At 47.7% G+C, this 14,533-nt stretch overlaps 1 protein-coding gene across 23 annotated transcripts in view; it reads right to left on the bottom strand.

The window, feature by feature from the left end:
* The window catches only part of TRAK1 (trafficking kinesin protein 1), a 178,256-nt gene that overhangs the window by 20,332 nt on the left and 143,391 nt on the right, over positions 1–14,533 (bottom strand). For all 23 annotated transcript variants that reach the window (XM_070237939.1, XM_070237935.1, XM_023620681.2 and 20 more), the window contains 9 exons: positions 13,564–13,664; positions 12,553–12,661; positions 10,334–10,412; positions 9,177–9,307; positions 8,461–8,535; positions 7,815–7,952; positions 3,922–3,998; positions 2,484–2,720; positions 1,173–1,489 (listed from right to left, as the gene is read on the bottom strand). In XM_070237939.1, the coding sequence (XP_070094040.1) occupies positions 1,173–1,489; positions 2,484–2,720; positions 3,922–3,998; positions 7,815–7,952; positions 8,461–8,535; positions 9,177–9,307; positions 10,334–10,412; positions 12,553–12,661; positions 13,564–13,664 (1,264 nt within the window). The remainder of the gene's footprint in view (positions 1–1,172; positions 1,490–2,483; positions 2,721–3,921; positions 3,999–7,814; positions 7,953–8,460; positions 8,536–9,176; positions 9,308–10,333; positions 10,413–12,552; positions 12,662–13,563; positions 13,665–14,533) is intronic.

Raw genomic sequence — 14,533 nt, forward strand, 5'->3', positions numbered from 1 at the left:
TTAGCCCACCCTCTTCCTTCCTTTGGCGAATAGGGGACCAGCATGTCCTGGGTCTTTCACAAGCACAGCCTCATCTTACAGCACGAATTCTCAACATGGGTGATACTGCTCCTGAGAGAATGAAAATGGGTTCTATGGGATCAAAATAATTGTAGTCTTCTCAGGAACAGAGCACAGATATACATATAGTACATAAAAAGTATATCTGGTATTAAATTTTTTGGAAGGGAGCAATTAGGAATAAATGTCTAAAATAGTTTCTTAAAGGGGTCAGTAAAAAAAGTTGAGAAATACTGCCTTAAAGAAATTTTGATTTGGCTTTGCATCAGATATGTATTATGCAATTCTAAAATACCTTCTCAAACTCTCATGGGTTTCCAGACTAAAGGAGTAAAAAAAATGAAAAACTACAAACGTTTGGTGGCTCTTGGCTGGGTACTGATAGGTAAGGGAAGACATTTTATAATGCCTAAAACAAAAATAGAAAAGGTGAGTTTTTCCATGAGGTTAATCATCTGGGGTGTCTGGTACTAAAAACTGAACTGCCCCAGGAAAAGGCAGGCTTGAGGAGGGCACAAAACTCGCTGGCAAACTGCAGAAGTCTAGGAGCCTTGCTCAGAACACACTTCATTGGAAGAAAGCCACACTCTCTTTATTTGAAGATCAAAGCAGAACATGTGAGCCGACAAATCATAATTCACTTGTGGTTATTGAAAAATCAACTTGGAGCATTTGCTTGGCATGCCTCCCTGACACCAACATCTCTGAGAAGGCAAAATATTAATTCTCTACGCTTCTCAGACCCCTAGGCATGACCTAATTAATTTTAAGTATGTTAGCAGTGCCTCTGACTCTCAAAAAGATGTTTATTTCTAAGGTCCTAAACGCAAAAGAATGAACTCGGAAAGTAACGCCAAGGCGGTCTTTCCTTTTCTTTGGCTTAGCAGGCTGAGGTTAGTCTCGGCTGCCTGTGTGCATTTCAAACCTGCACCGGGAGGGACGGAGGCCTGGGCTGAGCTCCCATCAGAGGAACTCAAACCAGCAGCGCGGGTGGCTATCTCGGAAGAAGAAGGAGTAGGCGTGACAGAGGTTCCCCGCGTTCCGGTGGTGGATCAGGGACCACAGGGAGTCGCTGAGGAGGGCAGAGAGAGGCCGGGGCCCCTTGTGATCACCTTCCAGCGGCTTCACGATCTGGAGCTTCTCGGGCAGGTAGGAGCGGCTGCTGAAGGACATGCCGGAGAAGCCGGTGAACTCTGAGAAGCGCGAGTGCGTGCCCAGCGACATGATGCTCTCCGTGGGCGTCAGGGAGCCGCTGAGCAGCTCGCCCTTCTCCGCCAGCTCCCTGAGCTTCCGCTCCTGCTCCTCCTCGAAGAACCTCCTCTCCGAGAGGTAGTTCTCCCGGCGGAGCGACAGCCGTCTCAGCGCCGTCTCCAGGTCGTGGGAGCCCGGGGTGCCCGGCGTGCCCGGCTTCTTACTCCGCTCGTTGTTTCTGGAAGGAGGGGAAACGGGGGTGAGCGTGGGACGCCAGCAGGGGGCGCTGTATCATGTACAATGAAGGCCTTCCTGCTAAACGTATGGGGGTGGACATTTCCGCATGGTGCAGGGTTTTCTAAGGAAACGGAGGCAAGTAGCTGAAATTTAGTGAAAACTGCAAAAACAAATGCCTGCCCAGGGTTTTTTTGGGGGGGAGGGGGAGCAGAGGGGAGAGAGCACTAAGGTGGAATGAAAATTTGCACACACTGAAGAAATAAACCCAGTCCCTATAAACATGTCCCTCAGGAACCCTTAGGAAGGAGCCTTCTTCCTGCGGCCGCAGTTCCTAGATACCAGGCAGGCAGCTGGTTGGAGGGATGCCTCTCTTTCCTCTTGCATTAACGGAGCTGAGAGCTCAAGCACTTTCCCAACCATCTGACCCCCTCTATCAGAAGAACCAATTATATTGTCACAGGAAAAGGATGTAAAAGTCGGCAGTGGGGGCGGGAGTGTTCTGCAGGGCTTCAGGACAAAGAGGGACTGACCACTGCTGAGGAAGGCCCACCCCAGGGATGCGCGGTGTGACAGGCACTTGCTGGGCGTCCAGCACTCCACCTTCTGAAGCAAACTAGACCCTGGTCAGGAGACAGGGCCTGAGTCCTCCTCAGGCTTTCAGGCATCCAGGCTACAGAGGGTTCATGAAACAAATGTCTATTCTGTAGCCTAACAGTGAAGATTAACAGAAAAAAATACTCACTTATCCTCTGCCCTTCAGCATTTTACAGAAAAGCAGAGGTCCTGGTGCATCCTGTCATACCTCTTTAAACTGGTCAAAATAGCAGCATCAAGGATAAGCATAAGCTCAGTGGGTTGGTAAAACATCTGAGAACCAAAAGGTCGATACTTTTCAGGCGATTCTTATCAGCCCCCCTCTTCTGATTACTGAAGCTGTGTTCAGTCCACACCACTTCTCTCCAAAACAGAAAGATAAAAGCTCCTGGCTGGCTCACCCCAAGTCAGCCGACTCCGCCTCCAGGATGATGCTGTTGGTCTTGTTGTCCAGGACGACGTTGCCAACATCACTGCCATAGAAGCTGGACCGGGGGGTGCTGACGCAGCTGGACAGGAGGGAGTTCACGGCGGAGGACTGGTTGGAGCCGGGGATGTTCATGGGGGAGGGCGTCAGAGACCTCTGCTTGACCACCTGGTTGATGTTTCTCACAGTCTCAAAGACTCGCCTCTGGTGCCTGGGGAGACACAACATCGTCCATAAATAAGCAAATGCAGGAATGACCTTGGAGTTAAACCCTCCAAAACTATCAGCTGAGGAGCCAAAATGCAGCTGGCTCACGTGAGCCCCAAGCAACCTGTGCCTTCCACGTGTTTTCTGAGGGAGTTGGTTGAAATTCGAGAGACTCAACACCCACTGAATGCAGGGCTCTGATACATGGCTGTGTGCTAAAGTTGATGCCAGCAAGAGTGATCTTGCTTTTCAGTGTCCTTAAGCTTGACCTCCAAATAAAAATATGTAAGTGGTACTTTTGTCTTCCACCTAGTTTCCTTCTTTCAGGATGGTTACTAGAACACAGACTCCAAGAGGACAGAGTTCACTGTTCAACACATAATAGCGCTCAATAAATATGTGTAGAATGAGTATCTGCTGACCCTTCATATATGTAAAAAAAAAGCATATATTAAAAAAAATTAGTCTTAAATTTCTATAGTGAGAAGATAAACATCAGATTAATCTTTTTTTTGGAAACTGCTATTTCTAAGAGCAGAACTACGTGTTGATGCTCATTTGTTCCCTTTTAAGGAGAAAAAGGTAGGCAGGTTGCTGTAACAGTCACTTCTTTCTGGGATGCAGAGGGCTTCACACATGCATGAGGCTCAGGGCCACTGGTCACTCCCAGGATCTGACTTATGTTTTGTCAATGGGGTTTGAATACAGAGAAAACACAATGAAATCGGATCCACGGCTTCCTTATAAACCTCGGGGCGGGCCAAGTACAAGGTCTCTAGTTAGGAAGAAAGATGGTAGAGGCCAATATCCCAGAAAGGAAATGGAACCCTTGCTCATACCCCTTGAAGAGCCCTCTTTATTTCATATTGCACCCTATTTTTCCTTTCCTAACAGATGCTATAAATTTTTAAAGTAGTGTTTTCCACTGAAAGGAAAGATAAAAATGAGTGGTGGTGTCCACATGGAGCTTGTGTTAAAAGAGATGGGAAACACATCTCCCCTTCCCCAACTTTCTGGAAGTTCATAATTTATCTTTAAAACTTAACAAGAGGAGCTGGGGGTGTTGTCAGCTGTGTTCTCATCTTTCCCTTAATCTGTGGAAGGATCACAGTGATCACTGTTGGTGTCTGAGGCCCAAACAGGGCTGGTTTTGATCACCACAGGTCACAAGGCAGGCTCTGGGAAGCTTAGAACTAAGGCCGTACGCGATGTCTGGCGACTCGGGCTCTTCCAACTGCAGCTCCTTGCGCATCGTTCCCTCAATCTCGGCTGCCAAGGAGTCCTGGGAAAAGCCAGAAGATACACACCGAGTGAGCAGAAATTCAAACGCTCTGTCTCTAAAAGAGGCACATGGCCTGGCTAGCCATAGGAGTGAAACTGAGGCCTCAGAAGTCTGAAGACCTCCCACAACTCAAAGTTGACAGCATTCGCCGGTTACAAACCTTCACTGAGCAAGCCCGACAGTGGTTCTGAACACAGCAGGCACCAATGAGCACGAGTGTAAAGGCCCTTCACTTCCGTGCAGCTAAGGGTCTCAAAGCAAACCCCATGTTCCCTCAGCCAAACAGTGAAGCTGTGACTGTGACCACAAGGAGAGGCGGAGAACTTATTGGGCGGGGGGACCTGAATCGTGGGCACTGCCATCTAGGCCTCTATTCTTGTGCTCCCCTTGGCCCCCATGCCAGGAAAGTTCTTCTCCCCACCAACGATCTGTGGTCCACCCACCTTTAACAACCAGGTCACGTCTCATTTCTACCAGTAATCTTTCATTTCCTCCATACATAGACACCCAACACATCAAGTCCTTGTGAGTTCTCCGAACTTATGTCTTTCTCTAGGTAGGTTGTGAATTTTGTGGATCAGGGGAAGGCCAGTCACTGATGACGTCTCAATTCCCCAGTGGAAAGCAAGACTCAACAAAACAGCCTGCCTGATGAGTGCCCCCTCCCCCTGAACCACCTACTGTGTGCAGAAAGGCACCTGCTGAGGCCTCGAGGAGGACACCATGTAGGACAACCTGAAGGGAAGGGCTACATCCATGCTAACCAACAGAACTTGCAATGACGGGAACGTTCTCTATTTACACTGTCCAATATGGGAGCCACAGGCCACAGATGGCTCCTGAGCACCTGAAATGTGGCCAGTGTGCCTGAGGAGCTGAATTCTTAATTGTACTAATTTTAATTGATTTAAATTTACATAGCCACTGTGGCCAGTGGCTTCCCAGCAGTCAGCACATGGGGACTCCAGGATGTCCATCTATCTCCACAGCCCCACAGTCCACCAAGACACTCCAGTATGAGCTGGAATCAAGTGGGGACACGCGATAGGAGTTGGCAGGAAGCTCAATCAGTAAAGGGTTAGTGGGCATGTTTTCAATTCCTATCCACAAATATGCAATTTTATTTAGTAATTATTACCCACAGATTGCCATTAAACATAACCCCATGGTGAAGGGCTTCCCTAGGTGAGTCTGACATTTTTTTAAGCCAGTTTCTTTTTCTTAATACTGTTATTCACCATATGGTTTGCATGCAGAGTTCTGCAAGAGGAAAGGACCTTCATACAACTTAAGAGAAATGAGATATCAAGCTACTAATTACAAAGCTATGCTGGGAGGAAGTCGCAAGCAGAGTCTGTAATTATTTTTGACCATGATCCCCTCTGGCAGTCTGGGGAAGCCGTGGACCCCTTCTCAGAATAATACATTTAAATGAATAAAATAATTAGGATTAAAAAGAAAGTCAGATAGGGACCGGCCTGGTGGCGTAGTGGTTAAGTTTGCATGCTCTGCTTCGGCAGCCCGGGGTTCGTGGGTTTGGACCCCAAGCACAGACCTATACACCACTCATCAAGGCATGCTGTGGCAGCATCACACATATAAAATAGAGGAAGATGGGCACAGGTGTTAGCTCAGGGACAATCATGTTCCTCACCAAAAAGAAAAAGCCAGATATATTGAACTAGTTACTAGAATATTAATAACAGCAACTGTAATAGTGTAATGTATCAGATCTGGCTTTAGGATTGGTAATTACTGTCGTTTTGAAATGGAGATTAGCATAAATAGTATTTTGATACATTTGCAGCAACTGAAATGTGCTATGAAAATAGCAGTGATTTCGACTAGTGACAACGTCACCGGGAGTGCTAATATTGCTGTGGTTTGTTGTCTGCCTTCATACGAGGACACACTGTGTACAGGTGGGGATTAATGGAAATAAAAGGTATCATCTTCCCTCAAAGTTCACGGGCCCCCTGAATCCTGACTGTGGATCCAAGATTAAGAACTCCTGCCATAAGGCAAGAGAACTGGGAACATACTTGAGCAAAAACTGCTACTCACTGTTTTATTCAGCAATTAGAAGGGCTGGGAGCAAGAAAGGCAGATCTGGGCATTCTGCTCCAGAAACATGGGCATGGTACAAGCTTTAGATTGCCTTAAATACCTTTAATGCATAAGGCACCTTAAAAATAGCCATCTTCAAAAACTGAGCTGTGCCAACAGCTACAGAAAAAGGCAAACAAAAGCTTTACCTCAGCAAATATGAAAGCTGAGAATCTCTCCAGAAGAAACCCACACGCAGATTTTCAATTCAACATTTTTTACGTAATGGTTTAGTTTTAAAATGCAGGTCTGTCCTTGAGAGTGGGGAATGCAGTGGAGTGAATCCTAGAAGCACAAGGAACAAGACGGCCCCAGGAGACCACTGCACTGAGATGAGGAGTCAGGAAGGAGGGAAACCGAGGCATGAGGCGTGCAAAGCTACACAGGCCAGTCTGGGAGCCGAGTGCGGTTAGCTTTAGATGGAGGAATTCGGGGGACAGAATGTTCTTTGCTGACTTTCCTGGGATTCCTGGAATCACTGGGTCACCAGTCTGCCCCTTGGAAAGCTGATGATTTATGCTCCCTGTCTTTCTTTTGTTTCCCTTCGATTTCAATCAAGTAGAGACAGAGAGAGCTCTTGCCTGACTTTGCGGTGCAAAAGCAAAGAAGAAAAAGAGATCATGATTTAGGAAAAGTAGGCGAGACAAGAAGGGATGGAAGGACAGTGTCTGGTGTGGGAGGGTGGTGAAGGGAAAGAGCCCCAAGGAAAGACCAAATGCGGAAGGGACTGAGTTTCAGAAGCATTTAAACAGCCATCCACACCTATCTCATTTAGGGAAGTTTTTCTCAAAAATTATTCTCTCCTCAGAGAGAATTTGGTATTTCATCAAACCATGGGAATAGAGCCTGAATATAAAAGTTCTTGGTAGTCTGTTCTTCAGTCTGTCCATCCACCTATCCAAATCTAATATCTATCAAGCTTCTACAGTCTACAAAATACCACTGTGCCAGGTGCGGAGTATTAAACAGAGGGAAGGAGGAAAAGAGCAAATAAGACATGGTCCCCACCTCCAAGGGGTTTATCCTGAGAGAAGAAGGTAAAGGTGTAAGCTCTCCAAATGTCACAGGGCAATGACCAGCAGAGGGAAACTGCCCTGTGTCGCCCAAACTACAGGGAGAGGTCAACGTCCTGGAAAATCCCTTCTCAGCCATGTTCCCTAAAGCCCAGACATGACACAAATCAGGCCAGGGGAAATAAGACTGTGGGGAAATAACATGAAAAATATTAAAATGCCACACCCAGCACAGAGGGAAATATTTTTTCAGATCACAGATACTAAAAGCCACCAGGAGAATGATAAACAAGCACACAAATGACCAGCAGAACCATATGGGCAATTTAAGAATTCGGGAATGCACTTAAGAGGCCAAAATAGCACGTACTTTGATAACGTCAGACAGAGTAATGTATAAGTAACATCTTCCGAATATCTGAGGTCCCTATTAAATCTAGTTCTTATCCAATTTATGTTTTAAGCGCAGGAGTAGAAAAGACGGCAGCTACAGAGGGATGGAAAACAAAGAATCAATTTGTCTCATGTGGTTAAGAAACCACCAGCTGGGCTCATAAGCCTTGGACTCGGATCCAGATCCAAGCTGCACAATGAGAAGCCACCTGCAGACTCCACTCCAGGCCCGGAGCCCCACCACCAGCATCCATGCTGCTCTCTGGGTGGGAACGCGGGTGTCAGGAAGCTAGCAGGCACTCACCATGGGAAACAGGCCCAGCGAGTGGTAGCGCCGGGAGGTGGTGTTGGGCACGGTCTTGTTCCGGAGGTTCTTGAGCTCCTCCTGCGCCTCGTGAAGCATCTCCATGCACTCTGCGTACTTGTCCTCCAGCTCGCGCAGCTGCGGGACACCAGAAAGGGAGGAGAGTCAGGATCTTGTGGGCACGTGCACTCACCCACCCAGAGAGCCAGAAAGACTGGGACAGGCTGCCCCCGGGACTGAGGCCAAACGCCCAAGAATCCTCAAGGCTCAGCTTTTCTTTCACTTGGGGTGCGCTGATAGCCTCAGAAATCTCCTAAAGTAATAACAGGCAACTGAGATAAAAACAACTTTAAATGAACGGCAGAGCAAATCATCACAGCCTCATTTCAAGTCACATCTTTGAAGGGGGTTCCTTTTACATGTCACTTCACTTTCTGGAATGTTTCTCAGGAGGCTGCACGGCCTCCCAAGCCCTCAGGACCATAACAGCATCAGCACGGACTGGCAATTGCCGTGGGGGTAAGAATGACATTCAAGTCAATATAAAAATGGCCGTTAAGAAGGACATCCCACAGCCTGTCAGAGGGAGGCTGAGGCACCTTAACTGGAATCGGGGGCCCTGATGACATGGGGGTGGGACACTCACCTCGGCTGTGAGCTGCCGCTGGGCATCCTTAGCAGCCCCCAGGTGCTGGACAAGTTCCTCATTTTCCACTGTGCACTAAAAGGTGGCAGAGGTCAATCAGCTTCTCTTTTAAGATACTTAGAAGAGTCTTCTTTCCTCTTATTACCTGATCTGTTGTGATCTTATCACATGTCTACAATGAGATTTTTATCTTATACTGGAGTAAAATGTCATCTTTTATAAAATCTTGAAGGTAAAGGGTTTCCTATATCCCTATTCATTCTCTATAGCCCACTCCCCACCCCCAAGGTCACAGCTGCTCTCCACGCTCACAGCAAAAGTCTGATGTGGGAAACTACGCTGTTTTTTGCTGCTTGATCTTAAATCTAAAGGGGTTATTGTTCTGCTGCAGAACATACCAGATGCACTGTGTAAAAACATATACTAGACTAGATGATTCATAATTAAATTCCAAAACTCCATACCTATAGCAGCTTTCTTAATGAATTTTATTAATTTGCAGATTATTTTTAGAAGATAAGTGGTGAAAAATATAATCCCCTTGCTAATTCAGGGGCAACCAGTTTTATACTATTGAATCCGCTAAGCTTTTTCTCCAAAGGAGGAGCACAAATTCCTAAAATAGGAAACCAAAGGGCATTGTCTTTGGGGGTAAATGTCCCTTCCCAATCTCAGAATGGCCACTTTTGTATCAGCTCGAGAAACAGAAACCTTACAGCTTTTGCCTTTTTCTGCAAATCAACTATTTGTGACAGCAGGTGTGTGATCTCCTCCTGCTGGCGGGCAGCATCTTCCGTCTTCTTAGCCAGTTCCTCTGAGATACTGGCAATCTGCACGTTGGCATCCCCTTTGAGCAAAAAACGACAATCACAAGAGTAAATCAGAAAACCCCATATGCAGACCAAGAGAGAATGGTTTCTTTGTGGTTTGTACAAGGAAAAAAATCTTTATCACAAGACATGGTGGGGGGAGTGGAGAACGTATATGAAGAAGGACTTAGAGTGCCCATTTTGCTACAGAGTAAAGCAAAGCAGCTTCCTGGGGCTCAGTCTGTCGTGAGAAGGACCCGACCCCAGCTGTGGCTCCCAGGCTCAGTGCAGGGGCCTGACTCCCCTAACCAAGGCTGCCTTCCCAGAGGAAACCAGGCAGGCTTCAGGAGTCAGCCAGGAGATGCCACAGGAAAACAAAGGTGTGTCTGGGCAAATCCCCACATTCCACAAATGAGCAGACCCACGTCATTAACAGGAACCCCTGCTGCACTCTGTTCTAAAAAGGAACTATGGCCATGCAGAATACAATTGCCTTGGGTGTTTTCAACCCATATTCAGAGCCATAACTCATTTTACTAGATTTGAACATAGGGTGTGTTTCATTTACTTAGTATTTTGCTGAAACTCAAAACATTCTGTTTGCCCTTTTGTTTGACTTTAACCTGTAAACTTATAATGCAGAGGATGGAGAGAAGTACTTATTTGCAAACCTGAGAAATCTGGCCTCAACTTTCACAAATCAAATTACTAGAAAGCAGTTTCTTGACATCTTCAACACAGGACTCTGACGCTGGGCCTAACTTAACCATTGAAGACTTCCAGTATTCCAGCAGAAAGCCAAAATTAAAATTAAATATCTATCTCAGCGCAAAATTGAGATGATGTATGGCTGACAACCTACACTCAATTTCTCACAAATCAGGGGGAGGGGTGCCACGCAAGATCAGGGGAGGCCTCTAGTCTTAAGATAGATGCTACTGAGCCCAGGTTGGCAGGGAGACTGCACTTGATCAAGGGTGATGCAAATCTGCCTAGTCATAATGATGACAGGTGTGGAAAGTAAAAAGACAGAAAAGGAGTGGGGCAGGAGGGCCGGAACATACTCAGCTCCTTCACACAGTCGTTGACCAGCTGCTGCTCCTTCTCTTCATAGGTGATGGTCTCCGTCTTTAGCTGGCAGGCCTGTGGACAAGGCTCAGGTCAGAGGCCCTGCATTCACACCTGGGCTGGTCGGGCAGGCAAGTCTGGGGCATGGAGCAAGGGCTAACTTGGGTCTGGGAAGCCACCCTTCAGCATCTCCCCACCTGTCACCCATTGCACCCTCAAATACAGAAAGTCAATCCCAATGCTCTGCTTAGATAATGAATCTCAAGTTCTCAAAGCCGAAAATGTGCATCACTAGAGCACAGCACACAGAGCAATGTGCACAAGAGCCATTCACCTTGCTCTGCTAAAACTCTGTAAACACCACCCCTGTGTCATTCTGTTTATTCATCTGTGTCTGTCTCAGCTCACAGACGTGGACCCCTTTGTGACCCAAACAGTGCCTAGGACACAGCTCTGCCTCCCACAGGCATTCTAAGGCTAACCACGACAAGAATGGCTAACACTTATGCACCTACTTTGTGCCAGGCACTGTCCTGTGAAGTACTGAGTTAGTTAACCCTCTGTATTCAGCTTAGTAAAACAAGGTACAATATGAAAGGATTAAAATTCAGAGACACAAGAGCTACCCCAGGTCTCTGGATAGCTTGGTCCCAGCTGAAAAGGTGGGAAGATAAGAGATCTGAAGACCCCAAGGAAATGCCAGTTAAAGAGCAGGTGTCCCTGAGCTCTGGGGTCCTGGCCCCAGAGAGACACTGCACTCCTGCAAGCTGAGGTGGAAGAGCCAGGATTTGTGGTTGGGATCAGAATCCCTCAGCTTGTTTTAGGTGAAGATTCTAAGCCGGACCAATCGCTGTGCCCAAGACTGGAGCATTTCCTGGAAGGGGCAGCACTGGACTCAGAATGGGGACCACTGGGCAGCAATCTTGGCTCAGCCACTGGCTGGCAGAGAAGCTTGGCAACCCATCAGTAAACAGCAGACTGGAAGAGGCGAGGTCCAAGAGAACACGGACCTTTCCTTGTGCATAAGTGCATCCTGTCGAGTGCAGACATGAGGTGCTGTCCAGTGTGTGGGGAAGTTCAGGGTGACAAGTGGTCTGCCCTACTGGAGGGCTTCGGGGAGCCCTGGGCCATCTTAGGTGGGCATGCAGCCCAGACCTGACAATCAAGGACCTGATAAACAGAGCTGCCCCATACCTCTGGCTAGAGAGCATAAACTCACTGATAATTAAGACAAAATGCACTAAATTTGCATGCATCTGTGTTTCTGGATAGAGGCAGCAGGTGAAGGGAAATAATATGGGGTTTGGAGTCACAGAGACTTGCAAATCCTGGCTTTGTCATTCACTAACTTGCAGGATCTTGGCAAATCAAAACACCCAGCAGTCTGGGTCCCAGTTTTCTCACTGTAAATGAGAATGAAAATAACCAGCTTCCAGCTTTGTTGGGAAGAATTTAAAAAAAGAATGCAGGCCAGTGCCTAGCACAATGACTGGCCAATAGAAATACTCAAAAGCTGAGCCAGCCCTGAGGGCCTAGTGGTTGAAGTTCGGCACTCTCACTGCTTCGGCGGCCCAGGTTCAGTTCCCAGCCACGGAACCACATCACTCGTCTGCCAGTAGCCATGCTGTGGTAGAAGCTCACACAGAAGAGCTGGAAGGACTTACAACTTGAATACACAACTATGTACTGGGGCTTTGAGGAGGGGGGGAAAAGTTAAAAAAAAAAAAAAAGCAAAACTCAAAAGCTGAGTTCCCAAGTTATCTCAGCTCAGCCTTTTTAACCTAATTAAAATGTCTCCAGCTTCTTGTGTATATTTCCTGACAGCACACCTGACCTGTAGTAACATGATAGAGAGGCTTTCACACTGGGCCTCTAGGGCATTGCTGCGTCAGAGCTGGAGAACACCATGGAAAGACCCCACTGTGGGAGGTTTGCCCCGACTGTGGAGGAGGAGGGACTGGCCACTTGCCTGTCCACACACTGCATAACTCAGCAGTCTGTCCACCCTGCCCGATGGCGTGCGCTGCACTGGAAGGCAATGCCCAGCACATGAGTGAGGCACGCCTGCTGGGCCCTGGTGGCAGCTGTGAGCCAAGGTTCAGGTTCCTCCACAGCCCGTCTCCTTTGAGAATGGTGCTGTCACCACGGCTATTCTCGCCAGATAAGGCAGACGGGGCCACCACCCTTCTACACAAGAGCAGGGAGTGCACTTCACCTCGGATCGAAGTACCACGTTCTCCTCTTCAAGGTCCTTCAGCTTCTTTTGAAGAGAATCCAAATGAAAGTAATTCTGAACAGAGGAGGATGACTCATTCCTCTTCAGCCTGGAGGGGGGCAGCGGGGGCAGGGGGGGGCACGATCACTTTCTAGACACAGAGATGGTTCCCCCCTCCAGCTGGCAAACCACAGGGAAGTGCAAAGGGCTGTTTCAAGGAGAGTCCATGACATGCAGGTGTGACAACGACCCACAGGCTGCTCCCTCCCCCCCAGGAAAATAGCACCTGCCGGGGCACAGGCATACCAACACTTCTGACCCACATCCCAACTCTGTGTCCCCAATTTGCAGTTGCCATATTGCCTTAGAATTCGGGGGAATCAACTCTCTTTGAAGCCTCCACAATTCCAGATGCCTGGGAGTTTATTTAATACTTATAATGAGCTTCTATGTGCCAAGAACTGTTTTGAGTACTCTACATGTCTTAACTCATTTAATGCTCATAACTCTAAGAACTATTATTAGCCCAATTTTACAAATGAGGAAACAAGTACAGAGAAGTTAAGTAACCTGGCCAAGAGCACACAGCTAGCAAGCCACAGAGCTGAGAACTGAACTCAGCCTATCAGGTTCTAAGTTCGCGCCCCTAATATGAGGCTCTGCTGACTTAGAGAAACCCCACACTGTCTGTCCCCAGGACCCACCATGGCACCTCTGGCTCCAGAACTCTATTTTCTCTGACAGCAGAGCCCACCCTGCTACCCATTAACGTGCCGGGCCAAGTCAATCTAAGCTGACCAAGAAGCAATAAGAGCCGGCTAGAGGAAAACTAAAATCCCACTAAGAGAGTAAATCATTCTTTCTGAGACACTCAGAGATGCTTGCCCTGGAGATGGTTGAGACCAGCTGACCTGCATTGCTGGTGAAAGTGACCCTGTCTAGGCAACTCCAAGGAAATGGACAACAACCGGCCCGTGCTGCGGCCTCCAGACCAGGCCCTCAGTGACTTACGGAGTTGAGCACACGGACTCCGGCTCGCTCTCCTCCGCGGCGCTGGTGTAGAACTGAAGCAGCTCGTCCTTCATGGACAGCTCATGCCGGAGCTGCGACACCTGCACAAACAGAAACGGGCCGTCCTTCACTCCCCAAACGTGACCACGTCCCCACTAAGGCCCACCTACTGCTGAGTGACAACGTTTTTAAGATTCCTGATTAAAAGTGAAGGCATGTAATTGATTTTCTGCTATTCAAAGAAAATAAAGGGTTGAGTCTGATCCCACTTAAGAAAAATATAACCCACTACTTTTTGGCAGAAACCCCTCTGCTTAAATTTTTAATTTTTACTTTGGTACAGAAGAGAGGTAAGAGGGGACTAGAAGACTCTAGAATGATGGTTGTGGGGGGACAAGACAGCATATGGGCTCTGCAAATAGCCAGATGACCAGCTGGGCAAACAGCCAGAGAAATGGGTCATGTTACCAAATGAAAGAAGAGGCCATTTGCTTCTGCTGAAACCAAATCCCATCTGGAACCAGGACCCTGACCAGACCCTGGGGATGCCAGCTCTGGGGGGGCGCAGCTACAAGCAGCTTGTCAACCCTCACTCTCACACTTGGGAAACCTCATGGCCTCATCCAGTGACTGCTGCCCCCTCTCAGGGCTCAGGGCCAAGCCTGGTCAGACTGCTTTGTACTTGATGATCACGAGATAGGAATTTCAGATACAGGAAGAAAAGAGGCGGCCATTAGGAACTGGCCATACCGACTACTGCTAGAATGGTTCTGCAGATCACACTGATTTATACCTAAGGTTTAGAATAAACAAACCTGTGCCATAAAATCTTCCACTTGCCCTCTCCCCATTCAGCACTGATGAATAGGGAACCAGCGCTGTAAACAAGAATTGTAATTCTGTTCTAATTCTTTGTCTCTAATTTGACTTGGGGTCTATTTATTCCAACTTTCCTACACAATACAGTGAA

The sequence above is a fragment of the Equus caballus genome, chromosome 16, assembly GCF_041296265.1.
Source record: "Equus caballus isolate H_3958 breed thoroughbred chromosome 16, TB-T2T, whole genome shotgun sequence".
NCBI lineage: Eukaryota > Metazoa > Chordata > Mammalia > Perissodactyla > Equidae > Equus > Equus caballus.